Genomic DNA, 27,258 nt, shown 5'->3' with positions numbered 1-27,258 from the left:
GGCCTGTTTCTGCCTCCCCAGTGCTAGGATTAAAGGCCTGCGCCACCACGCCCAGTTCTTCAGAACTTTTATCGGATTATCTATATTACCTACTAAAATTTGTTCCAAGGCTTTGTTCCAAATACACCCACAAATAAGAGCTCGATTACAGGACTGTATCAAACGGCCCAGGTACAATAACTGTAAAACACACAAGAAAGTAAATAGAACTAGAATATCCAGTACAATTCTGTTTCCTGTCCAACATCCTAGGGAAGGTTTTAAGCAAATACAAAGCCAAGTGGAAGAAACTGCCCACGAATGGAGGTAGTGTGAGACTCTATGGTGTCTCAGAGATACTACATGCATCTGAACACTTTGTTGAGGTTAGGCGATCATACCACTGGGTAGAAGGCTCCTGGGTCAGGCCCTAGGAGTCGTGGAGGTCCCTCTCCGCCTCCCGGTGCACAGCATGGAGCACTCCTGGTCCAGGGGTCACACCCTTCAGCCTCACGCTACCGGGACCTTCTTGGCTGGGTTATTTTTTTTTTCAAGCTGTCAAGTCGAGAAAACCCTCTGAAACTCCGTATCACGAGGGTACAGGCAAGTCCAAACTCCTGACACTGGTTAGTGTCAAGATGGCAAACTCAGACCGAGCTGGCGAGCGTGCCCGCCGCTCCCGCGCTCGTGCCGGGGTGGCGCTGAGTTCCTGGAGACCGCAGCCTTCCCCAGCGCGCGAGCCCGGGGCGGCGGGGCGGCGAGGACCCCAGCGCGCCGCGCGGCTGACTACAGATCCCAGGGTGCCTCTGCCATCTCGCTCCCTCCCAGCGCCGGCCCCGCCTCCCTGGCCCTTGTTTTGGCTGGAAGAGCTCCGGAGGAGTTTCAGAGAAAGTCTGGGCAGAAGCTAGAGGCGACCGATCGTGGGAAGGGGAGGCGGAAAGGCCAGGAGAAGGAGGGCCCGGGCCCGGGCTGCACCTCCCCGAACCCGCCGCGCGCCCCCGGGTGGGGGAGGAGCGCAGGGGACGGGACAGAGGGGGTCCCTCCCCGCTGCAGAGCCGCCCAGCGCCTCGTCCCTGCGCCGATCCCCGCCCTCGTCAGAGGCTGGAGCGCAGACCCACCCTCCCGCCGCCCGCCCGCGACCTCCCCGACGCCCGGCGACGCCCCGCGCCTCGCCGCCGGTCCTTGGGCTCTCTAGGCGGATCGGGAAGTGCTCCCGCGTCCGCTGACACCGGGAAGCCGCACGCTTTCCCGGGCGCCCTCCTCGGAGGTGGGAGAAGGAGAAGATCGCGCCCCGTTCACTGAAAGCGCCAGCGGGCGGAGCGGACACTGAGCGCGGGCATTGTGTGTGTGTACGCGTGTAGCTTGGGGTCCGCAGCAGGGAGCGCTCGCGGGAGGTCCTGTCCCCGAGGGGCGGAGCGCTGGGCATCGAGCTCCGGGCTCCGGGTCCCGGCAGAGCCCCAGCCGAGCCCGACCGCTGCCGAGGCGGTCCCGCCGCGCCTGGCGGCCAGGAGAGTGCACTGAAAGAAGGCCGGCAAGCTCTGGTCCCCGCTGTTCCGCTTGGATTTCGCTTTGGTCCGCGGATCTGCAGAAGAGAGAGGCTCGATAGCCGACCCAGGGCGCGCGGGACCTGACCGCCCCGTCGAGGGAAGCTGCGGGGACCTCTGGGCTGTGTGTGCCCGCCGTGTCCCGAGCGCGTCCACTGTCTCCACCGACCCCTCCGGTGCCTGGCCCTCGAGTCCTCACGGCGTGCACCATGAGCGGCGGCGAAGTGGTCTGCTCAGGATGGCTCCGCAAGTCCCCTCCGGAGAAGAAGTTGAAGCGTTATGTAAGTACTAAGTACAGGTCAGGGTACCCGGCCGCGGCAGCAGCAGCAGCCTGCTCGCCGAGCTCTGCCACGAATCCCGCCCTCCTCTTCCTCGATCCCTCTCTGGGCCAGCTGGCTTCGGACCGGGTGCGGTCCACTCGCACCCTGACGTCCACTTGGCGGCCAAACTTTCTTCCTCCATATTGCAGACCGCCTCCTTTGAAGGCCTCGTCTCCCCTTAGAGGAGCCCAGGCTCAAAGCCGGCTGCATACATACTTTTCCTTGTCGGTAATTCTATTTAGCAAGTGTGGGGCGACACGGGGAGGTAGAGCCTTCCGCTTATCTGCATCAGGTTCACATGGAGGAGTTGTTAAATCTCCCCGCACCGAGAAACCGCGAAGAAAGTACTGATCATCGGTTCTCCCTTGGGTTCGCGCCCCCTGTGCTCCTCTAGGCGAGAAGTGGATAGTATAGGCGAACTTCTCAAAATACTCGCACCAGGGAAAGGGGTGGGGGAGTTATTACGCGCCCTACCGTCTGCTTAGCAGGGTTCACATTTTCGCCGTTTTGCTTTGAGGGACGCTGGAGTTTGGCCCGAGAAGGCTGGCGGTTTGATGCGACAGGAGGGCGCTGGGGGGAGCCTGGTGGCTGATGTTTGGGCGCCTTCGGACGCGCTGTCAAGCCCCGCAGGACAGCTGAAGCCAGCAGGGATTTCTGAGTGCTGTGATTCTTTTCCAGGGCACCACAACGGCTTAAATGGTATTTGTATAATTTATTCAAGATGCCGGTCGTGAGTTAAACTGTGTTCGCTGTTAGGGAAACTATCGTGACGGAACCTACACTACTACTTCAGTGGAAATCTGAGGAGGCTCAGAACTCTGGAATTTTAAGCCTTCCTTCAGATCGGCTAATTTTACGATGTCCCCTGACAACAAAGAAATGACACTCTGTCCTGGCAGCCGAAGCAAATATTTTTCGAGTAAGCGTGTTTTCCAAAAGCAAAATGTTCAGTGTACCCCCTTCGGTAGACACTACCAGTATTGATGAAACCTGTTTCTGGTTGAAGGGAATCTCCACCAAGCTAATCCGATTACTCACTGCCTGCCTGCTTCCATGAAACTGTGTGTGTATGTGTGTGGGGAGCATTTATTTCCCAAAACTCACCCGCAGTTTCTGGTTTACTTTCTGCTAGAATATTTTAATAAATTGTCAGAGGATTCCCCCCTCTCAAAGATGTCTTTCCATCTGTCACGGTTTTCCTGGATATCTTAGTAAAGATGGCAACTTGATTGCAAAACTTTGAGAGTGGCAGTGGCGTCTCCAGATGAGTTGTAGAGAGGCAATTGTGTGTGAAAGGGGAGGGTGGGGAGCTGGAAACACTAGGCCTGAAAGGCTCTGCTTAGGAAAGATGCCTTTAGGATTCTTGGGAGAGCTAAAGTACAATCTGTTTGCTGATAGTCTCACTAGTGCTACTGAGCTCTGTGCTAGGCACCAGCCACAAGGGGAGGAAGTACTGAACGGGAAAAGCCTCGCAAGAAGAAAATCAAGCACAGCAAATGGTCTTAACAAGGGCCAAATGAAGTAAAAACTGGGCATGGTGGCATATGCCCGTACCACCCAGGACTCGGGAGACAGAAATGGGAGGCTTCAGGCTTCAGTGCAGGCTACATAGCAAATTCTAGGGTAGCCGGGGCTATCTCTCAAAGACAAAAACAAAACAAAGTTTATTACCAATACAGGTATTAATAATAAATAAATAGATACAAAAAATGAAAGTGTGTGGGAGACTATATACGTGTATGATTATGTATATTTACATGTATCATTTGTTGACCACAACCATTTTCTCCCATTCAAGTCCCAATTAGACCAAACCCTGTTAGCTTCTGAATCAGGGAAGCGTGGTCTCATGGCCATATTCTACAGCAGTTTGCCAAACATGGGGCTAGCCTGGGTCATACGGGCATTTCAGACTAGACTTTTCTGTGAGCCTGTTATCTGAGAACTCAAGAAGTTCCGAGCAGAGAGTCATAGCACTGAAGAGTGAGACCCGGTCTTTGCTCTTCAATACTTTTAAAAGTTTGGGGAACAACAAATTATACATGGAGAAAGGCGGCCGAAATGTCTGCATGTCCAAGTTGAGTGGTCTGGGGTTTTATGGATGCCTTCAGGAGAAAACTGGGTTCCTAAAATTGTGTTCTCAGTAAGCAGAGGATGTGGGGGAAGCCAAGGGTGGAAAGCTAGTCTCCCTCGCTCCCTCTCTGCCCGCCCCCCCCCCCGACTCCGAGGTGTTTGTGAGTGCATGTGTGTTGCATGCCGGTATGTGTATGTTTACGTGTGGTATCAAGAGGTCAACCTTAGATGTTCCGTTCCTCAGGAGCCATCCCCCTCGCCTTTTTCGAAGTGTCTCTCTGGGACTTCAGACTTACTGACTACGGTTGGCTGCCAGTTAGTGAGATCCAGGAGTCCTGTGTCCCCCTCTCTTCCGTTGGCATGCCAAGGTGCAGCATTGTGATTGGCCTTTACAAGGGGTTTGGGGGTTGAGCTGAGTTCCTGGTGCTTCTGTGGGAGTTATTGAGTTAGTTCTCTCTCCAGATGACTGGTGATTCTTTACACATTTGTGAAGTAGGTGAGGACGGCCCAGGATGACGGTGAACAGGTGACTGCCAAGAAGATGGCATGGCAGACTGCCAAGTGGTTTATTCCCCACAAGATTTGACGTCCTCAGATTCTTGAACCTTTGACTTTGGTGTCTGGCTTTGTTTCTGCAAAAGCAGTTTTGACCAGGGAGGAGAGAGGCCATGTGCACATACATTTTTCTAGTCTTGTTTTCTCTGGTGAACAGAATCCTGCAAAGTAGGCCAAAGACTGATTGGTAATGGTTTTTATTTTTCAATTTGTGTGTGTGTGTGTGTGTGTGTGTGTGTGTTTATAGGGGTGGAATCCAAGGCCCTGAGGCCTCATACGTAGTAGTAGCAAATGCTTCACAACTGAGCTGTCTTTCTTCGCCTTTTTTTTTTTTAAAGACTATGTAGCCATAGCTGGTCTGGAACCTGATATGTAGATCATGCTGGCCTCAAACTCCCAGGAATCTCTCTGCCTGCCAAGTACTGGGATGAAAGATATGTCACCGCAATGGCACTTCTTTTTCTTAAAGTCTCGTCTTTATTTATTTATTTATTGTATGTGTATGTGCATACATGCAGTGGAGGTGAGAGAACAGCTTGTGGGAGTCCGTTCTCTCCTTCCCCCATGTGGGTCCTGAGCATTAAACCCAGGCTGCCTGGCTTAGGGGCAAGTGCCTTAACCCTCTGGGCCATCTTTCTGCCTGATAATGGTTTTTAATGAGCAGATTCACTGTGAAAAGCTTATCTTGGAGGCTCGTACTGTAATTATTAAATGACACTTCTGGGAGTTTGAGCATTGTGGTTATGCTGGGAAATATTGCCTGTGGGACTTTGTCTCACTCTTTGCAGTATTTGTAGAGTGGTCCAAACAATGATTGAGATGATTGTTAAGGTCTGTAAGTAACAAAACAACAACAACAAAAAGTTTAGGGCCAGGGAGATGGCTGAGTGGATAAATCATTTGCCTCATCTTCATGATTATGAGAACTGGAGTTCTCATCCCCAGACCTCATGTGAGAAGCAGGGAGATATGGTGGCAGCCTGTCATTCACGTTTAGGGAGCTAGACACAGCATACTCAGGCCAGCTGCATAGCTAGATTAGCTGGAATTAGCAAGCTCCCGCACTGACGAGAGTTCCTCCTTCAATGAACAAAGTGGAGAAGAATTGAGGAAGACATCTGATCTCATTTGTGGGCCTGCAAACAAGATTCACATACCTGTACCTGTACATACGTGTGTGGCCACGTATGAACATACATGCATACCAAATGCATATGCGAGATAAAGTTATATTGATTTCATCTTTAAAACCATCTCATAACGTGGCCCCCTGACAAATTCCTCGCAGCTCCTGCTTCTGTGTTTGCTCCCTTTGTCAATTTTCGTGCTTTTTTTTTTTTTTTTTTTTTGCTTGCCCTGTGCTCATCTGGTAGAGGAACTTTCTGCTTTTCTCACTTGCTCATCCAGTAGAGGAAACTTCCTTGAACTTCCCAGAGAGAGAAAGTGACATGGGATAAAGGAAGAAGACTCCCGAGTTGGAAGTCGATTCCTTAGTCAACGTTAATTTTGGTTCTTTGCAGCCTTTTCTGTGCAGAGCGGTAAGAACTTTCTGCATGCTCCATTCTCTGACAGCTTGGGAAAGTCTGTCTGCCGTGGAGCGGAGCGTCCCCCGGCTTTCAGTTTTGTTGAATGCTGTCTAAAGCTTAGTTACCAGGGTTGTAGAGATGAGGGAACTTCAGGGTAGTGCTCAAATTTCTTATTAAACTTTAAATTTGCAGGAGTGGAATGTAGCTCGGCCTCGCCTACCAGACAGGAAGTCCTGGGTTTGATGTCCAGCATCTCTGAACCAGTCACACTGTCTCAAGCTGCAATCCCAGCACTTGGGAGGGGGAAGCAGGAAGAGCCAAAGTTCAAGCTTCATCTTGGCAGGGAGTGGGGAGGGTGCGGGTGGAGGAGGGGAGATGGCTTAGTGGATAAGAGCACGCCGATCACCTGAGTTTCATCCTTGCAAGGAGAGAGTTGGCTCTTGAAAGTTGTCCTCTGACCTCAACCCAAGTTTCCTGGCGCACGCGTGCGCAGGTACAGTGCGCGCATGCGCTTGCACACACGCAGCCCTAATAAAAAGTAAGATTAATAAGATTGTCCTTACTAGTAGACATGAGCCTTGTCAAGGTGACGTCTCAAACAACATGTAATTGTTTTAACTGCTGTCCAAGCATTTGGAGCTACAATGTGGTGATTCAGTACCTGTGTGGAGTGATCAGGTCGGTCGTTAAGGCTTCTTATCTCCCTAAACATTTTACTTTTGTATTTGTGTTGGTAGCCATTGAACATCTCTCCTGATATTTTATAAAAGATGCATCTTGATAGGTGTTCAGACTCATAAGGATTTATTTTAAAAGTACTGGTGGGGATTATAATATCCAGAGTGCACGTTATACATACTTGGAAACTTCAAAGAACAAACCCAGTAGAAGTTTCGTTTTTTTTTTTTTTTTTAAGTATCGGTTGAATTTTCAGTAGAGTTTGAAGTTTTCACAGAAGTAGCTGTAAATGAGTTAATAAAGGGTTGCCTCCAGCCAGCTGGCTCTCATCGTATCTCTGCAGGTGGAGCTTCCCCGGTAGTCTCCCTCCAGCCTGGACACCCAGGGAGCTCGGACACACAGCCTGCTGCCAGCTCTGGGCGGGTGTCCGGGTGGAGCAGGTGTTCCCTCTCAGTCAGAGAACCTGCTTGGGCAGCCGGAGCAAGGCGGCCTGTGAGCAGACGGCTCTGGAGCAAGGCCTCAGCGAGTTCTCGGGTGGCTGTGCCATCTGTCCCCCAGCTTGAGCTCTGTCTACCGCGGCTGTCAATTAACGGGGCAGTTTTTTTTTTTGTCTGGACTTTGGGAACACACCCCTTGGTCTGGAAATGAGCCCAGAAACAAATACCCTTTCTCACTGGGTGGGCACCTGCCATCTGACATGGAGGAGGGGAGCCCGTGCAGCATCCTCTTGGCTCAAGGATAACAGAGGCTGTGTGCTAAACTCAAGCCCCAGGTCTGCTCCCATGGCCTTATGTTGAAGTCGTATGGCTTCTCAGTTGAGGATGTTTCCCCCTGTGATCTTCATGTTAGTGAACAATACAGTTCAAGTTCTGCTGTCTCCACTCCACCTTCTGAATTATGGCAGGACAATTGTCTATTAACACAGGGCTTTAACTATCAATTATGTTAAGCCTTCGTACTAGTTAATGATAGGTAATTCTTTTGTTGTGCCTGGGCAGAATGGTAAGTTGTAAAAAAAAAAAAAAAACTCCCCCGTTATGCTCACTGGATCCCTAAATACCACTGTTAGCTTTTGGGGGTTCAGAGTTACTGTTTGGAAACTATGTCGTGTGGTAGTTTCATTGACATTTTTTACCCCAAACTGGATCCCTTCCTTTCCTTCTAAAACTGTGGAACCAAAAGCAAGGTGCAGGCACTCACGGGGCTGTGAAGAGGACATTCAGCACTCATGGGGCTGTGGAGAGGACATTCAGCTCTCATGGGGCTGTGGAGAGGACATTCAGCTCTGCCAAGAACAGAAGTGGGAAGTGGATTTAGAAACTTTTCAACTCTTGGGATTGGGAAAGTTATAGACAGGCTAAAAAAAAATATGAGAGGAGGGACAGGCTAATGAAGTGGAGGAATATTCGTGTCTTTTCTGGGAATAGGTGGAGATTTCTTGGATCATTCAAGTGTTGCTTTTCCTTGTTCCTTTTATCCTTCCTTCCAGTGTCAACACGGCAGCTCTAAACTGTACTGACAACGGGAGGTGCGTTGTTTGCCGTCCAGATGGGATTATCATTGAGCTAGCAGCCATCTGGTGGTCTTCTTCTCAGCCAGCTTAAAGCCAACCAGCTTCCAGTTTGGCTAGCCTACCTAAAAAGGAACTTCTGGCTGTTAGACACCCTGTTCTTGAAAATGAACAAGATTAGCGTGGGGTAGGTCAGCTAAATCATCAAGGCATCTGTCAGGGCTACAGATTTAGAATTCTGCTCGTTAGAAAACATATTAAGATCTCCTTTGGTCTGGGGATGTGGAGTAGTTGAGTGAGTGCTCGCCCAGCATGCATGCCAGGTGAAGCCCTGGGTCAGTCCTCAGCACTGTGGAAAACTGGCCATGGTGTAGCATTTGGGAGGTGGAGGCAGAATGATCAGAAGTTCAAGGTCACTCATAGTTACATAGTTTGAGGCTAAAATTAAAAACAAAAACAAAAAAACAGACATTGTATCTTTATAAGGGGGGGTCTTGCAGCTTAGACCTACAGGCCCGCGGAGGCAGAGGCAGGAGAACTGAGTCTGAGACTCAGAATAGCGAGGGAATGAAAAGCACTGAGCATTTCATTGTGCCTTTCGCCGCCGGCTGTGGGAAGAAACTCAGGCTGAGTGCTGTGCTGTGTCTCTGGCCTCCTACCTGATCCTGTTTTCTTAAGGGGGTGGGCAGTGAGAGCTCCAGCCAGAGCATCCTCTTAGACCATCCTTTTAGACATCTCCTGATGACAGAGAGCAGACAGGGAGCTGTGTGTTAGGCCTTACTGCTCATCTCTGATATTTGTGGAAACATGGTAGGAATTCTCTGTGGCCTCCCCAATGTTTCTGTCCATGCAGAAGGCAGGCGGACAGTCGCTGTAGTCAGCATGGAAGGCAGACGGACAGTCGACTAAAGTCAGCACGGAAGGCAGACGGACAGTCGGCTGTAGTCAGCGCGGAAGGCAGGCGGACAGTCGGCTGTGGTCAGCGCGGAAGGCAGGTGGACAGATGGACAGGCGGCTGTAGTCAGTGCAGAAGGCAGACGGACAGTTGGCTGCAGTCAGCACAGAAGGCAGACGGACAGACGGCTGCCGTCAGCGCAGGAGGCAGATGGACAGACGGCTGTAGTTAGTGCAGAAGGCAGACGGACAGCCGGACAGTCAGCTGCAGTGCTCACGTGCTGGGGCACTGACAAGCAGGGCCTGGCTCAGGGTAGAAGTCCACAGCTTCTATGCTGCTTCCGGGAGCTTTGGTCCTGGGCCCTGTGTGGAATGCAGTGGAGACATTTGTCCCTTCCCTCCCTGTGAGGAGTTTCTAATCTGTGAAAACAAGTTAGAGATGCATGCACATTTAAATAGCTTTACGAAGAGACTGGCTATGGAACTATCTGTGGTTAAATGCCAGATGAGGGCTACAGATTGTAATTGCCTCAGCGTTCATACTGTGAGCAGAACAGGAAGGAGAGACCACAGAACACTTGCCACCAGCGTTTCAGGCTCTTCCAGGAAGGCTCGAGGTGCTGCCCTCAGCTGCAGCAGAATCCTAAGGGAAGGATGGTTTTCAATAAAGAAAAGAGGACGTTTAAGTGACAAGAAGTGCTTCAGGATGCTTGGGCTTCAAACCTAGAGTTTGGATGTCAGCTGTAACTTCTCACTGAAGAAATTCTGCTTCTGCTATGACCTAACCAGGTTCCCATGGGCTCCTAACTGCAGTGTGTTTTCTGCAACCAAAAAGAAAGAAACACAGCAACCTGTATGGTCACCTGGGCTTATTAAAATTCCAAGGCACCTGTGTATTTAAGATTTCTTTATGTCTGTTTTGAGCTAAATAATTCATCCTGGCAAGCCTCCAGGGTACAACAGAGAGGGAGCATGTTCGGGTGGGAAGAAGAATGAAAGAGCCTTTGATTCCTCTGCTTCTGAGCTGCTAGCGTCTGAACTTGGACTCTGGAAGCCATCTTAGCCCAGCTGTGTGAGTGCCAGCCAGTGTTGGAGGGGTGAGAATAATACCAGCGGATCACGTGAAACCGCTTCTGACTGTTGATGGGATGTCAGGGTCTCTCATCTCCCATTCCCTGCACGGACAATGCTCATTCTCAGCAAACCAGAGCTGCCTCTGAATCTGCCATGTGAACTTGGAGGAAAGTCACGTTTCTGTGACTGTCTTTTTCTCAGTCCACGTGTCCACTAACTACAGAAAACTTAGACACGCGAGGCTCTTTCTCCTCTCTTCTTGGACCGCAGCACAAATAAATTAGTATTCTTTATGATTACTGAGGAGAAAGCGGTCTATTGTGATGTGAATTTCCAAATTTGTTAAATATGTAGACCCTTCTTCCACTGCTAACTCAGGGTGGGGTGGTTTGGGAACTTTCATGAATTGTAGGCAACAATTAGGCTTCAGAATCGTTAGGCAAAGTCATTTCAGGAGCTAGAAGCTTTGGATGAGCCATTCCGGTCTTGTACACAGGGGCACCTTCAATAACACAAGGGTTCCTGACCTGGAAGAAAGAGAGTGTTTATATTTTAGGTAATTCTTTTGTACACCTAGAGGGAAAAAGTATCTCCCTATTTGAAAACCTCTCATTTCCAAATTCGTAGCAAAATGGAAAGCTCACAGGCTTTGGGCTGCCCTGCCGCTCTGAGGGCAGGGCCTTGCAGTGCATATTTGGTCCTTATCTCTGCTACTTTAGCTCTTGAAGCTTGCTGATTACCACTGGTAGCCGCCAAGTCCTGTCCTGCACCATTATCTGCAGCAAAAATTTTCCATGTGGCTCGCCTTAGCTGTGCTGCTGTAGGCACTGCGCAGCGCACCGGGAAGGTGTACTTTGTAAAGGAGAAAGCGACCAGAAAGGGTAACGTGAGTGATTTGATATTTTCCTACTGTTTAAGTCATCCTTTCCTTGCCTTGGTGTGTTTTCCAGAGATGTTGGTCATTTTTCTGAACTAAGTTATCTTTCGTTTTTATGCACTGCAAAGAGTGCTGCGTTTGCTAGGTTTTTCTATTTATTCTCTTCTCTCCCTCCTCTCTCTTTCTCTTTCTCTCAGCTTCTTGCTTTGAGTTCATCCTTGGCCTAGGTAAATGTCTGTTCTAAAAAACAATGTCCTGAGAGGGAGGTGGGAGCCAAATAGCCACATTGTTTTTTTGAATTAAAAACAATATACTAAAATCTAAACATTTCAATTTTAAAAAAATCTCCTGTCATTTTGTTAAACGAAGAAAAATACTGAACTTTGCTTTAACTATACTGTCAAGTGGGTTTCCTCCCGCCCCTTTTATTTATTTTCTTTTGCTTTGAATCAAGTAGCTTGAGTCCGGTTTTAGATGGTCTTCTCAAGAGTACAGCGCACGGCCAGTGACAATGACAGCTCCATTTTCTGTTAGGAAAGAGGCTGGCCCACCGCTCTGAGGAATAGGGGCACAATATCAAGAAGCAAATCAGGCTGCATTGCTTACTCTCACAACACTAGATAAACTGGGACTTACCTTAGCATTAGATCACTACATGAAATAAGCGGATAAATATAATTTTGTTTCTCTAAAGACCTCTCTAGACTGACTTGTTTGATTTTGCATGGGTGCGTTTGCCGGGATACACGTCTGCACTACCACCACGTGTCCCCAGTGCTGGTGGAGGGTAGCAAATGGAAATCAGCTCCTGGTCCAGGAGTGATGGACAGCTGTGAACCTACAGTGCAGCTGCTGGGACCTGAGCAGAGGACCTCGACAGGAACAGAGAATGCTCTAAGTGTTGAGCCACCTCTCTAGCCCAGGCAAACACTTGGCACTGTTTTCTCTAGCATGTCCTGTGGCATAGGGATTTTGAGAGCTTGGCATATTGTTGTTGTGGTTTCTGTTGTATTTAACGCATTGGCTTGCCTGTTGCTGTAACGTTGTTTTTGCCAATTTTCGTAAGTCGGAGAAAAGTTGGTCTTTCTCTGTTCCCAGAGTCCCCTCCCCTCCGCTCCTAACTTGCCTTGCCACCACCGTAAGGTACCTAAGACTCGAATAGTGGTGGTGTTCACTCGGTAGGCAGCCTGCTTGCTTCATCCTCGTGATGCACGACTTCAGTTACTAGTGTGCTGGGAAATGTGGCTGGGCCGCTTCTGACTGCAGGACTCCGCCCAGAGATGACTACCTGATTAAAGAATTGAAATACTCACCCCCTTCTCAGCTCAGTCTGTAGCTCGACCTCTCCACAGTGCTCCGGTCAGAGTCTCGGAGCCAGGATTTGACCGCTGCTGGTTGGCAAGGTGACACTTGACTTTCAGTGGAAGTACTTTCAAATTTCAGTTTTGGACGAGAGATGCTTGGTAAGATGCCACCTTTCATGCATTTCTTGAATTCCGAGGGTGGCGTAGGGCTTGATGAGGAACGATGGCCTGGCTCAGCTAGGGAGGCATCATTTGAACCCCAGCCTCTGGTCATAACTGACCTGCAATTTCTCCCTGATGATTCCAGTTTCAGCGAAGGGTCGAGAGAAAGTGACAGGAGACACTGAGTACTGGAGAGGGGGCTTACTCTGGTGTTGCTTTTCTGTCCTAGCCTCTCCATGAGGTAGGTAAGTCATTTGTGCCCCCAGAAAGAGGCCAGAATCAGACGGGTCCTATTGAGACGGGTTCTCATTTATTTTTCTGTAAGCCGTCATAGTCAGGGGTCAGATTCCCCAGTGTGCAATGCTTCAAGCAGAAACAGCAAGCGCCGTGCATTTTTGAAGATGGTTTTCAAACTGACACACGTATACGCAGTAAAAAGAAAGTGTGTATGTATTTCAGACAACGACTGCTGCACTCATTGCTCTTTGCTGTTTGTGGCAGGATATTCATTCCCAGAGGGCAGAGAGCATCTACGCATTGTCTAAAATGTTGGACTTTATGCAATCTCTTGAACAGTATAACCAAAGAGCTGTAGACTTTTGAATCCAGAATTATAAATCACCTTATCTAGTGCTTCCTCAGCTTTCCTGGTTCCTTCCTCAGGTGTGTTCAGCATCCGCTGGCTTTTTATTTAGCCTGTCTTTGATTTGCATACCAAGAACATAAACAACATTGGCTAGTCTCTTTCCAGTTGTGCTCATCTCCTTCCCCACTTGTGGAAGAGTCTAGCCCCCTCGCTTTACAGGGAATAAAGTGGAGCCCCATGGGGGAGTGATTGATTTGTCTAAGACCGTGTAGTATCACTAGCTCTCCCATAGGGCTCAGGGTAAGTCCTTTAGTCTCCCCGTGAGTGCAGGCTATAAAGGTACAGTGAAGAACTTAAAGGAGAGGCCAGGGGACACTGCTGTCACTGTCAAGAGTTGGTGCACGAGTAGAGGGCATGGATGTGTTCAGGCTCAGCATCCCGTGATGACCGTGACGTATGAGATGGGGCTCTCACCAAATTCAGCAAAGAGAGGTTGGTCCAGGAATTCAGAAAGGCTTCCTAAGAAGAGACCGTTTCTTCAGGGCTTTAGTTAAGGTTGGTTTCATTTTCAAAGGTGGGGGCAGGACTATAATACTCGGTTTGCATCTCTGCCTTTCCCCGGCTACCCTTGGGTTATGTAGATGTGGCCGCTGGCTCCCTCACCTGCCACTCAAGTATGGTAGTGGATGGCAACCCGAGTCCTCCATGATCTGAACTAGAACCATTTCCACCAGCTTCGATGGGGAGCCCCATGTTACCAAGACTAGGGGTGAACTGTAGTTCTTTCTTGAAACTCTTGGGTGTGTATGACCAAGTCCCTTCCCATACCTTCCTGACACAGGCTGTAGTCTGCTTGACTCCTGGTGTTCCTAAGAGCTCCGGTGTGCCCTTTCTTCTGCTTCCCCTGTCAGTGGCTTTTCATCCATGGTGAGGTTGTGAACGCCTTGAGAGTTTCAAAGCCATGTGCTCAGGTGGGTCAGCTTGATCAGCTTTAAAGACACTGGCCACCCAGTGTCACGACCCAATTCAATCTCCAGGACCAATGTCGTGGAAGAGAACCGGCTCTTCCAGGTTTTTCTCCGATCATCTACTGTACACAGTGTGGCAGACGTATGTCCACATACACAATGTTTAAAGAATAAAAAGCACTGGGCTCTCAGTGTCATACGAATTCTTAGAAACTAGTAAGTGTGGTTTCTGAGCCATTAAGCCCATATGCAAATCTCAATGCATGGTTAAATGTGCTCACGTTTTATGCTGCTAACCTGGGGATTCTCTCAGCCAGTCTGTGGATCAGATTGCTTAGCTGCTCTGTAGAAGGGCCAGGTAGGCGTGCCAGCATTTCACTCTTCAGGCCTGGTGTCCCCCTCGCGTCCCCAGAGGACAGCACTGCTGCCCTTCTCCGGTGGCTTGAGAGCGCAGGCTTTCTCCTTCTGGCCACAGAGACCAGAAACAGACCCTGCCAGTTTACCCCAGCAGCTCTTGACTGTTGGCTCTGCTGCCTTCCCTACGGAAAGCTGCAGTCGTTAGCTGGCCTCTGCGTCCAGGCTTGCAGAGATCTCTTTGCGAAGGCAGCTAGGCAATTTTTCTGAAACAGAAATCTAATGATGCCATCGCCCTGGGCTGAGGTTGTTGGTTCTGCTGCGTTCCTTTGCTGTTGCTAATAGCCAGACCTTTCGCCTTGGCTCACCGGGCTTCATCATGACCACGTCCATCCAGGAGGATTGTTGCCACCTTCTTCAGGCAGCCTCTGCCTCAGCTTTGCTGGAATTTGTGTTTCCAGTTGGCCTGGAGACCTGCCGTTCTGGGCTTTCGCACACACCTTAGCCCCTGCAGGAGTGCTTGACCTTCTTTATCTGTTTCCTCTGACTACACTAACTTCTGCTGATTCTCATTCTCCTCTCTGTGGCCTTGCCTGGACTCCATCTCCCGCACAGACACACTGTGCAAGACAGTTGTGATTTTAAGCATACCACTCCCACCCTTGCTTGTATTTCCTTACATAGTTGTTTATTTTCCCAGAGACTGTATGATACTGGTGGGTAGAGTCCATTGCAACTTCTATGAGCTCCGGGTACTTTTACTCTCATGGGATCCCCTTGCATAGAAAATGTAAAACCAGGTGTGGCTTGGATCGATAATCTCAGCACTCGACTAGCTAAGACAGGATGATTTCACATTGGAAAGCAGTCTGGAACTACAGAAGGAGTTCCAGGCTGGCCGAGGATGCAGAGTGAAACCCTGTGTCAACAAACCAAAACCAAACAAGCAGAAAATGAAAATTTAGATAAGAGTATGTCTTAGAGTTTCTGTTGCTGTGAAGAGACCCCATGACCCTGGCAACTCTTATAAAGGAAAACATTTAATTGGGGTAGCTCGCTTACAGTTCAGAGGTTTAGTCCATTATCATCATGGCGGGAAGCAAGGCAGCACACAGGCAGACATGAGCTGGAGCTGAGAGGCCTTACATCTTGATCCAAAGGCAACAGGAAGTGAATTGAGACACTGGGTGTTATTTTGAGCATGAGTATATGTGAGACCTCAAAGCCCGCCTCTACAGTGACACACTTCCTCCGACAAAGCCACACCTCCTCCTAGTGCCACTCCTTTGGGGCCCATTTTCTTTCAAACCACCACAGAGTACTTACCTAAAGTCTGAAGACCTCAGTTCGATGGAGTATATGATGAATACGGAGAACCAACTCTTGCAAATTGCAAAAATGTATGAATGTACACACACAGGGAGGGGCAGGGTAAGCACAAATATATTCTGTAATGTAAATATATTCTAAGCTCTATTAAAGTGCCTTGGTCACCAGATACTGCCCCTTTTGTTATTCATACAATTCATTCATGGGCATACTGACTGTTGAGTGGTCAGAAATGCTTTGCAGATAAAGTCCCACTGCATACGCCAGCTGATAGATCAGGGCAATGGCAAAAAGGTCACTCAACTCAGTTATGTGGTACTTTTGTCATCGCCCAGGTAGCTCAAGCAATCCTGAGATGTCACTGTTTGGTCCCTGGGAATAGAACAATGTTCAGAAAATCAGGATATACCTAAAAACGTATATGTTTGGTACCTTATATATGCTTAATAGACTACCTTATATATGTTTAAGAGCAAGAATCATTGCGATGTTTATGATTTCAAAAATACGCTCCATGAGCTGGCTTACTAACAAGCTTTTTTCTTGAGATGTTTCTCCGTAGAGGGGTCAGTGTGGTATGAGGTTGGGAGGCCGTTTTTTTGCCCAGCCATAAGACATTTGGCTGTGTCTGAAGGCCGATGTCTCTTGTAGCGTCTGGAGGGAGGTGGTATCAGGACCAAACCTGTATTGCACAGCCCAGCCCCACAACACACCACTGCCCAACCCTGACTGTCAGCATGCTGCAGTGAGCAGCCCCTGCCCCGTGTTATCTGTTGGGTTTCTGTCCCATGATTCCACCATAAGCTGCAATTCTGATGCAGGGTTCAGTTGTAACCCTAGAGTCAAAGCATTTCTTCACGTTGGTGAGGACGACAAGACCAGTCTTCTATGTGGCTGAAGTTTGAACACTCCAAGGTTGGGAAAGACTGTGTGCAAGGCAGAGCCTCTGTCCAAAGAGCTGTTGTCCTTCAGATCAACCCAGATACTCATTTGCCTCAGTCTCCTAGACTAGACTAGAGCACAGGCCATTGTTGTCTCTGGGTGGGGGGTGGGGGTGCTGAGTCATTTTTCCGTGCTCTTTATTACCTCTTGGCTGGAAGATCACCAGTCATTGTTCATACGCCGCCCAACTTGTTTACTTTTTATAAATTACATGTAATCAAGCCCTCTTGCTGGTCTGGCTACTATAATTGGCAGTCTCCACAGAGCCGGGCCAGCGAGTCTGCACTGCTGCTCTTTTAGGGTAGGCCTTCTGCTCGCCATACTTGCTTGTCTCTTCCACCTGTGTTTTAAATGGAAGGGGAAGAGACCCAGCACAGGCTCTCAGGTGTAATGTGGCCCCTAGTTAGGACTTGGGAGAGTCCTTGTTGTCCTTTGGGTTTGGGAAAATGGAAGGTTTGAGGTAGGGGGTCCTCAAATTGCTATGTTCATGACGTCACTGGGTCACTTCTAAAGTGAAGCCTTGCTGTTTTTATTTTCTTCCCCCATCTGATGACTTTAGTAAGTACAGGTAAGGGTCCAGAAATTAATAAAAAGAAAAAAAAAACCACAAAACCCCAAGTGTTGTGCTGGAGAGGGTGCTTATCAGGAAGTGTCCTTACTTGCTGCTCTTCCAGAAGGCCTGGGTTTCATTTCCTGCACCCACATTGCATGGCTCGGCGCCAGGGGATCTGACCACATGACACATGTGGCGTGTACATATCTGGAGATAGACACACATGCACATACAAAGAAAAGGGAATCTGTTTTTAGAAAAGCAAATATCTGTCTATTTTGTGTTTGTCTGTGGGGTTTGTAGATACACATATTTGTGTGCGCGCGCACGTGTGTGCACTGGTACAGATGGAAGATGAAGGTCTCCGCCAATGTCCTCACTTGCTCTACACCTTACTTTTTTATTTTTTTGAGTTTGGACCTCTCACTAACCTGGAGTTCACTAATTGTCTCGACTGGCTGGTCTGTAGGGCCCAGGAATCCCCCTGCTCTGGGTTTCCAGCATTAATGTTACAGGTGCACACTGCCACACCTGACTTTTTACTTATTTATTTTCTGTGACTGCTAGGGACTGAACTCAGGGCCTCCATAGCAAGCACATAATAGCTGAGTCACCTCCCCAGCCCTAGGATCCCACAGTTAAAAACGAACCCTGGTCCACCTGATGATTTGGTGGAGGTGGGCCTTAGATAATACTTGGGGAGATACTGATCTTAGTGCAAAGGGGAAAAGAACAAACATCTAATAAAAATATCATTTACACTGGGATGAGAAGGTAGAATTGACTGTCAGAGTTACTTTTTCTTGTTTCTTTGAAATGAGGGGAATATGGGATTTTTGGAAATACAGGTGTTTAGTTTTGCCTTTTTTTTTTGTTTGTGATTGACATCAAAAGTATCCCTCCATGAGGATGTACTTAGAAGTTGACAGAACTAAAGGAGAATTTTTAGAATTTTTAGAATGATTAGACTGTTAAAAAGTACCTAAGTATTGCTAAGTCCTCAAAAGTTGTCGAGCCAGAGAAGGTATTAAGTTGACATCCATCAGACAAGAACGTCTTCCATTCAGAAGAGGGTGCAGACTTTGTGGATGGCTTAGAGATGAGGAGGAGAGATGAAGGGGGATTAGTTCTTCACCACAGTACTGGTTATTCTGGTTGTAGAATCTGAAAGAGTGTTATTAAAGTTACATTATTTCCTGGAATAGTTCAGAATTCAAATACCTTTCCCACTGCCTGGTGAATATAAAACTGGCTTGTCCTACTTTTTGGTTTTGAGATGGGATTGGTTTAGAAAGAGCACCAAACTGCTTGTTCTTAGTGACAGATGTCAAAACTCTTGCTTTTCAACTATCATTTCTATGTGTATAACCCAAAGTCCACACCAGAGAATGAGAGATCAGGACCCCGCCTATTGTAGGAAATCATCCAAGAAGTGGACCAGGTAAGAATGGTTGCTTCACCCAGCAGGGGAGTGAGGGAATTGTCTTCCTGCTGTGTCCTAATGAACTCGGTCTTTATCTGGAAGACTGGTTTTTATTGTTGCTGACTTAGTATTTCCTTGGGAGAATTTTAATGTTCTGTTGAGTTGCCTCACAGAGAGATATTGACCAAAGATACCAATAATGATTTGGGAGATATTTATAATATGACGGGTGTCACCACCTTTATTAGACGATCCATCTTAATAGCTCCATCCATTTTGGCTCCGACATTTTTGCTTTTCTGCTCACAGTGCTCCTTGGAATTCTTGCCACTATACAGTCAGGCTAACTATTTTGCCCATCTTCCCCCTCTCTCTTCTACCTTCCATTTCCCCTCTCCTCCTTCACTTACTTACCCAGGAACACTCCATCCGCTTAAGGACCATACCCATCTGCCTACGAGATCTCCACGCATCTTCATATCTGCTTTGTAAGTGCTGAGGATCATTATTGTCATTAGGGGAGGTGGAGGCCACACCCGTGCACTGCTCAGAGCAAGTGAGTTGGGTCAGTAGATGCTTAGCTGCTGAAGCAAGCAGGAGGGTTATTGCTGTGTGCCGGTGGTGACCCAGAGCCAGCTCCTTCCACTGATGCTGGTAACCCGGGAAGGCGCTCTCCATGGCTGCTACTCTTCTCTAGGCGCTGAAGGCCACACACAGGAGTGTTTGCTTCTCCCAGGTGACTTTATACCCTGGTTTTTGGATATTGCTGTGGTAATGTGCTTGTTCGATGTTTCTTACTGGCCTTAATCTAGTTTTATTTTTGGAGCCTACTCTATTCCATATAAATTTAACCTAGAGGTAGAGGTTTCCAGTGACCCCAGAGAACGGGTCCTAGTGCTTACTACAGGGGGAAGGCTAATCGGGAAGTCATGTAAATGCTACTGAAAAAATGACGGCTTATAATCTGTCAGTCAAAGTGCTGACACTCAGTGTTCTTTTGGAGGTGTTTAGCACAGAGATAAAAGGTTGTAAGGTTAGCAGATTTTTGACTTTGTAAGCTACTAAAGAGAAATATGTGTTTTCTCTCTCTCTCACTCTCTCTCTCTCACCCTCCCTCCCTCCCTCCCTCCCCCCATGGGGGCTTATATAGCCCAGGGGAAGTATTTCTTTATTAGAATTACCCTTGAACTATAATATATTTAGTCCTATAACATGTTTATGATTTCATAGCTATTTATATTTGAATAGAGTATGTACATAGACGGACTTGAAGTTCATACTATGTTGGTATTTGATTTTAGGTAATATTAATTAATATTATTTTGAGACAGAAATATAGTGTCACTGTGCAGCCTTGGTTGTGTAGACCAGGCTGGCCACAAACTCACCAAAGATCTTCCTGTTCCTGTCTTTCAAGTGCTGGTATTAAAGGTGTGCTCCACCATGCCTGGCTTAGGTCATAAATCTTAATATTCCCAGTATATCTGAACCTTTAAAAATCTATCTATGTGATCCAGCAACTTTTCTTTGCCTCCTAAGTTATTACTTACTTGGCTGTTTATCCACATGCCAGTCTGCATGAGAGTTTAACTGACATCAGGGACTTAGCCTCTTTGCTGGTCCATTCTTATGGCTTGGATTCCGTTTACATAAAGTCAGTGAAACTTGGAACCAGCAGAGATGTCAAGTAACTTTTAAGCAAGTAAAAGATACTCCAATTATTTATTATTTTAAAAGCAAGCGTGTTTAGTTCCAACTTGGGAAGTTAGATGTTTGGTGAGAAGCCTGAGCTCGTACCAGGGGCAGCTTGAGCTCTATCTTTAAACACCTTCTCAGTCCTGCCTGTTCTCACACGAGGTTTCTTGTTTCTGTAAACCACATGCTAAGTCTAAAGCATCGCAAGTAAAAACAAGTGATGGAAGAAAGAGATAAAGTTCAGGGACTGGGTGAAGGTGCAGCCAGCAAAGGGCCTCACAGACACCAGAGCCTCCGTTCCTTCCCAGAACCCATGAGGAAAGCTGCCTGTAGGGGTTCCTGCTTTCAGTCCCAGCACCGAGGCCTCAGAGGCTGATGGCTCCCCAGGGCTCGCTGGCCATCAGCTTGCTTACCATAGTCAGTGAACTCCAGGCCTGTAAGAGACACTGTCTCAGGAAACAAGATGAATGGTGACCACACCTACCCTCACACGCACGCACACACGCAATAAAGGCCCGTTTTTCTTATTTTAATGACTGGATTAAAAAATTATATTGTTCTTTATTATCCTTTTTGTTTTCTTTTGAGGCAGGATCTCATTAGGTAGCCCCAGTTGGCGTGGAACTCTCCATGTAGATCAGACTGACCTCAGACTTGGGACGATCCTCTTGCATCTTAGGTGGCACCGCAGGCATGTGCCACTATGTCCAGCATTTTTTTTTTTTTTTTTTTTGAGGCTATAGTTTAAGCTGTTGACAGATTGGCCTCCAGCTCCCTGTGGAATCTCACTGCATGCTCCAGGGTAGTCCCCAGGTAGATTTCCAAAATGCTTGGGCTGTGATTGTGTACCACCATGACTGACTTAAACGCCACACTTTTTTTTCCCTTTCAGTACTTAGGCTTAAACCTTTGGCCTTGCATTTCAAGACAAGCACCTCACCACTGAACCACACCCTGACCCTCCTCCTATTCTTAATGAGAAAAAATGAGGTGTATAGAAAATGTAAGCGTAGGAAACATTCTCTGTCCAAGACCACTTGTTCCAGCACTCAGGGCTGGACCAGAACTCGGCTTCCAGATGTGCAGCTGGAGGCTCCTCCCAGCCTGCAAGTTCTTCCATCTTCACAATCTTCTCACTTCCAGTCTCTACATGAGAAGAGCCTTTTTTAGGTACCCCCAAAGTAGTAGTAATATCACATATCCATCCCAACTTGCCTCTTTTATTTGCTCAGGTGTTTAAAAACAGATGACCACCACACACTGTAGAATAGACCACTGGAGCCCAGGTCTCGAACTCCTGATCTTGGTGTCCTCTCCAGTGCTGGGATTGCGGGCATATCCAGGCTCAGATTTTAGCCTGCAGCCGTGTTAGTGCTGCTCACTGCCCTGTAGCCCACCCCTGGCATCTCCATCCAGCCCTCACACCACACGGCTCACCCCCAGGACTCTATCCAAACTCGTTTCAGGAAGGCTGGCTCCTCCATGGTGTCTGTGCTCTCCCAGGAGTAGGAAGTGAGTTGTGTGTGGGATTTGCTCACCTGACCCACACAGATGATCCTACTCCAGTGTACTTTTGGAAATCCCACACACCTTTCTGCCCCTGAGGAAAACTTTCTTCCTGGTGCTGGATTCAGTGCTGTGTTTAATCCTGAGCATGTGAGGATGAGTCACCTTGGAGAGGTGTGCAGTTCTGTGCTCACACCTTCCAACTCTGCTTTAGCTCTTGAAACCCGAGGCCTTGGAGTGTAAGGTCTAACACGGAGGCTACGTTTAAAGCCTGGATGAGGTGGTGAAATTTTCCTTTCTTCTTTTCTTCCAACCCCCCCCCCCCCCCAGCAGTGCTTTCCTGCTGCAAAAGAAGCTGCATAGCTCGGGCTCTGAAATGCAGGCTATGCCTGGAATGTCTGTTCAGACCAAAGCAAATGTTTCTCTGGGGAGGCAGGGAAAGGAGGATCGACCACTTTGGAACAGTTCACACATGCAGCCTAAATGAGCTGTTTTGTGGTTTCCCGGTGTCCCCCAGCCTTGCTGGGTTCCGGAGATACTGTGGGATGTGTTTCACTGTCACGGTGCTGTCCCTTGCTGTCCCTGCACCACTGTCTGCGCAGAGTGTAGCCGTTCCTCCTATCTCTTCCTTTGCAGACGCAGCCCAGTTCACTGAGACATATTTGAAAAGTTTGCCGTCCTTATCCGGAGCCTTGAAATCTCTAGGGTAATTTCAAGGAACGTAAATCATTAATGACTTTTTATACCAGTAGAGCAAAGTGTGAAGGCCAGTGACTGATCCCCAAAGGAAAACCTGGAGCTGTTCCTCCTGAGAGCTTGTCCTAGGCTGGCAGGTGTCCAGCCAGCGTCCGTCATCCTGCCTAGCGAGTGTTGGGCACGCCTGTTTAAGTCTGCGCAGGTTCACTTCCCACAGAGCAAAGGAAGGAGGTGTGTGTGATGTGGGCCCAGGGCTAACCTCATTAACATATTTTGAATAACTGTGTTAGAATGTGTGCCAGCTCTGCTAGGCCTTTGGAAACCCTCCAGGCAGCAGTGGGAGTTTTGGTGAGAGGGGTAAAGATGGGAGCACACAGTCTGGTTCTCGGGAGAGGAGGACTTTAGAATATGCCTTTTAAGACTATTGTCTCCACTCTCCTCACAACCTGTTTCTGGTTTTTGCTTTCTTTTGTTTCAGTTCTGATTAAATTCGGATCGTCTCTCTCTCTCTACCACTTTTTCTTTGAATGTGGGGTGGCACTGGGTAACCCGTGCTGACTTAGAGCTCACTCTGTAGACCAAGCTACACTGGATCCACCTGCTTCCGCCTCCTCCCAAGTGCTGGGATTACAGGAGTGATCTTACCACACCCGGATTTTTGATTTAATTATTTTAAACAGTGCCACGGGAGATTGGTAATCCAACCTTTGTCCAGCCGGTTTGACACTTTGGGAAGAAGACCTTCTTCTCTGAGGGTTTGTGTGTGAGAGATCATAACCAGGACAGACAGGATCAGCTAGGGGCCCTGAAGAGTGATGCTCACATCATAAAGAGGCCCCATGAAGATGTGGCCTGGGGTCTGTGTCTGTCCAGATACTTTTCTTGATGTTTCTTTGACAAAAGAGAAGGCTTCTAGATGTTTTCATTTACAGTGGGTTTGTTGCTGTTGTTTGTTTGTTTGTTTGTTTTGGAGGTGGCAGGTGTAAAGATGGGGCACAGGAGGCAGATCTGGGGAGCATTGCAGTGAAGGGTGACTGATGATTTGCACCACGGTGTGGTGGTTTCTCTAGTTAGGTGCCCACTCCTACCCCTTCTATTTTATACTTTACTTTTCTCCTTCCCGCGCTAGGGGCTGAACTCAGGGTTTCACGCATGTGGGGCAGACCCATTGCTGGACTGCCTTCCCAGCTCATGCTTGCTCTTTGGGATGCAATGTTCCTGATTAGTGACAGCAGTTCTGCCCTATCAGAGACGAGGAAATGAAGCTGGGGGCCTGTTAGGCAGGTGAGGCAGGAGGATTGGGAGTTTGAGGATAGCCGAGTCTGTCTGGCCAGACCTTGTTTTTGGTCATCCTCATCATCATCTCCATCATCATCACAGTAATGAAATGTTAAAAAAGGTACTTTTAGTAGGCTCACCAAGGGGCGGGAGAGATGCTCGGTGGTTAGGAGCCCTGGCTCTTGCAGAGGACCTGGGTTCAGTTCCCAGCACCCACCCTCACGGTGGTTTACAGCTGTGATCCAGGGGATCTGATGTTCTCTTCTGACCTTTGGCACCATGTGGTGCATATAATGTGTAGGCCAAAACACTCATATACATAAAATAAAATAAATCTAAATAATAGGCTCTCCAGAAATGGGCTCCGCCAACCATTTGGGGGCTTTACTTTTTCTTTTATCTCTTGGCACTCGGGAGGCAGAGACAGGCGGATCTCTGTGAGTTCGAGACCAGCCTGGTCTACAAGAGCTAGTTCCAGGACAGGCTCCAAAGCCACAGAGAAACCCTGTCTCGAAAAACCAAAAAAAAAAAAAAAACCCAAAAAACAAAAAAACTGGTTTTTTAATACTTGTTTGTTTGGTTTTTCAAGACAGGGTTTCTCTGTGTATCCCTGGCTATCCTGGAAGCTCTGTAGACCAGGCTGGCCTTGAACTCACAGAGATCTGCCTGCCTCTGTCTCCTGTGTGCTGGGATTAAAGGCATGTGCTTCTTTAATACTTGTGTTTTGATAAAAGGTTCTCACGTACCCCAGGATGGCCTTGAACTCCTGACCCTTATGTCTCAGCTTCCTGATTGGTCTCATATGTACCACCATGATTTTTTTTTTCAAATCATGTAATGTCGGGTATCAGAAATAGGGAAGAACAAATTTGACTATTGCTTTTTTAAAAAGCCTTTCTAAGGAGGTTGTACTTTAGTTGGAGATGTATTGTATTGGACTGTCCTTCAGAAAGCCTTGGGTTCGTTCAATCCCTAGCTCCCTGTAGATTGAACATAGTGGTACATACATGTAATCCTAGCACTCAGAACATTGGGTATAAAGATCCACAAGTTCTGGGCTATCCTTGGCTGCATACAGAGTTTAAAGTTAGCCTATATGATATCCCATGCCCCCCCCCAACTTCCTTTTAGAATTGAGTATCCTAAATAGAGAAGAACCCTAATCCCATACATTAAGTTCCTCAGTGTTCCTATTTTTATTTACTTAACTTGAAATGGGAAATTTGAAATTGAAAAATTGTGTCCCAGGCTGTCATTTCACTCCCTAGGTAGCCCAGGCTGGCCTCAACTCTGACGTTCCTCCTCTTACTTCACTCTCCCAAATGCTGGGATTATCAGCCACTGTGCCTGGAAGTCCAACATTTTTAATAGATATTTTTAATATATATTTATGTTTCAGTCCTATTTATAACTAATGAGCTTTGAAGTGTCTAGGTTGAAACCATCGTATGGCAGTCTTTCCTTTGTTGAACGGCAGTGCTTGGCTTGTCATTTTGTCAATAATGCTCATGATTTGCGTGTTTCTGTGACCACTGTCTGCAATTAAGACGGAAAACAGAACTGTAGTTTTTTTCCCCAGTTGATTTATAGCAGACTTGAAAACATTACAAGCCATTGCGATCTCCACGAAGCGATGTGAGTTGGCGAACACCTCAGATACCATCTCCGGAAGTCCTTCGTCTTTGGGGTAGAATGGCTGTGGTTTCATTTGTGGATCGTCCTCAGATTAGCTTCTATGGGGATATTTCCGAAATGTTACCAGTTCCAGTGCTTTGCTGCCTCTTCAACCCTCAGGAAGGTGGTCCGTGTAAAAATCCTTCAGCAAGCGTAGGCATGAAACTAAGACAATTTAGGCAGGTCAGAAGAGAACGTTGGTAAAACTGGAGCCCTGGCTCCTGGCCCGCACTTAAGCTGATAGCGTGCTGGTTGGGGAAGAAGAAACTAATGACTGATAATCTCTTCAGAATGCTTTTTACTGTTATCAGACCCACGGAAGAGCTATTCAGGGGGTGTGCCAGATTTCGAAGACTAAATGCCTTTTGTCTCTCAGGAACGTTGCTGGCTGGCAGCAGCTGTGTCGATGTTTGTGGCCTCACTACAGCCTCTTCGTTGGTGTTTGGGCGCTCTGCGTTTTAGCTGTAAATGCACTTCTAGGACAGAAGTGAGGTCGGAGGAGAGACGCTGCCTTCAGGTGTAGTGCGCTTTAGCTCCCTCAGCCCTTGTCCTGACTTGCCCGTCCCACGGGCGGCCGGCTCCCTGGTACTTTGTATAATTCAGACTGGCTTGTCCTGTTTGGTTGGTTTGTTCTAAACTGCAGAGCTAAGTATATATGTGATAACATTTTAAATGGTATTAGAAGTTAAACAGTACTTGGCCAGAGACGACTAAAGGGCCCGCGGCCAGGTGCCCAGAGACTGCCTCCTTTGGGTCAGTTTCCGTTTCCTTTGCGTTACAGGAACTAGTGGGAAACTGTAGAAAGGAAGGCCTGGTCAGGTGACGACACCTTCCACATGAGACATGCAGGTCTCATGCCTGATACTGCGAATGCCCCGGGCTAAAAGCAGCTAGCTGCTAACTGTGTCACTTCAAGAGTTGCACCCATGGGCAGCAGCATTCTCTTCTGCCTGTGCCCACTGTGAAGACAGGGAAGGCTGGGTGGGACCCGCTGTGTAGGAGAGTGTTTAGTGCTGGCCGTTTCTGAGTGACACTCAGAAACGTTTCTGAGTGTTCCCTCGGCTATAGGGTCACCCTGGAAGTTTCCCAGAATAACACTGTCCCTGATAAGGTCGTGAAGGACATGTCTGATGGGACTGTGTGCCCCTGCCGGTATATGTGCTTTTCTGGATTCCGTAAGATCATGGGTCAAAGATCCAAAGGAAAAGCCAATGCTGACCCTTATAGGCTCACTGTCTGTTCAGAGACAGGGAACTCTTAGAAGATCTCAGTTTAGCAACAACCTGTGTCCCCACCCCCACCCCCAGTGAGTCACTCTTAGTTTGAAATACCCTGAAAGAGCCTCTACTTCTGTAGGTCAGGCAGGTTGCAACCTGCCTGACTGCTTAGCATCGCTGGTGTTGAATGGTTGTAGAGAGAAGAGGAAATGGCCAAAACAGCATGGCCTTGTGCGGATGATGTAACTGTAAGTCTGGCTCCCAGACAAACTAGTCCTTTGTGTGACAAGGTTTCCCACTCCCGTCTTACTCTTGAACAGTGAGGGAGGTGATGTTTGTTATACCTGTTTAAAAAAAAAACGCAATCAGTTCTGGAACTGGGGTGGTTTTCAAACCGTTTATTTTTCTGATTCTGTTTTTTTTTTTTTATTAAAGCACTTTCCTGTTTTAAACTTGCTTCTGTTATTTGAGATTGAGAAACTACTTTTCTATAGTTTGTTGTTGTTATATCCCCGAGACGGGTTTTCCCCGTGTAGCCCTG

The 27,258-nt window shown here is 47.9% G+C and overlaps 1 protein-coding gene across 2 annotated transcripts in view; it reads left to right on the top strand.

Annotated features, from left to right (window-relative positions):
• The first annotated feature begins 1,121 nt into the window (after positions 1 to 1,121).
• Gab1 (GRB2 associated binding protein 1) overlaps positions 1,122 to 27,258 on the top strand; it is a 113,731-nt gene continuing 87,594 nt past the window's right edge. For both annotated transcript variants that reach the window (XM_038312527.1, XM_038312526.1), the window contains exon 1: positions 1,122 to 1,804. In XM_038312527.1, coding sequence (XP_038168455.1) covers positions 1,733 to 1,804 — 72 coding nt within the window. In that variant the 5' untranslated portion in view covers positions 1,122 to 1,732. The remainder of the gene's footprint in view (positions 1,805 to 27,258) is intronic.

Source organism: Arvicola amphibius, chromosome 15 (genome assembly GCF_903992535.2).
Source record: "Arvicola amphibius chromosome 15, mArvAmp1.2, whole genome shotgun sequence".
Taxonomy (NCBI): Eukaryota; Metazoa; Chordata; class Mammalia; order Rodentia; family Cricetidae; genus Arvicola; species Arvicola amphibius.
The sequence above is the reverse complement of the archived record's forward strand: the minus strand, read 5'-3'. Positions and strand labels throughout refer to the sequence as shown.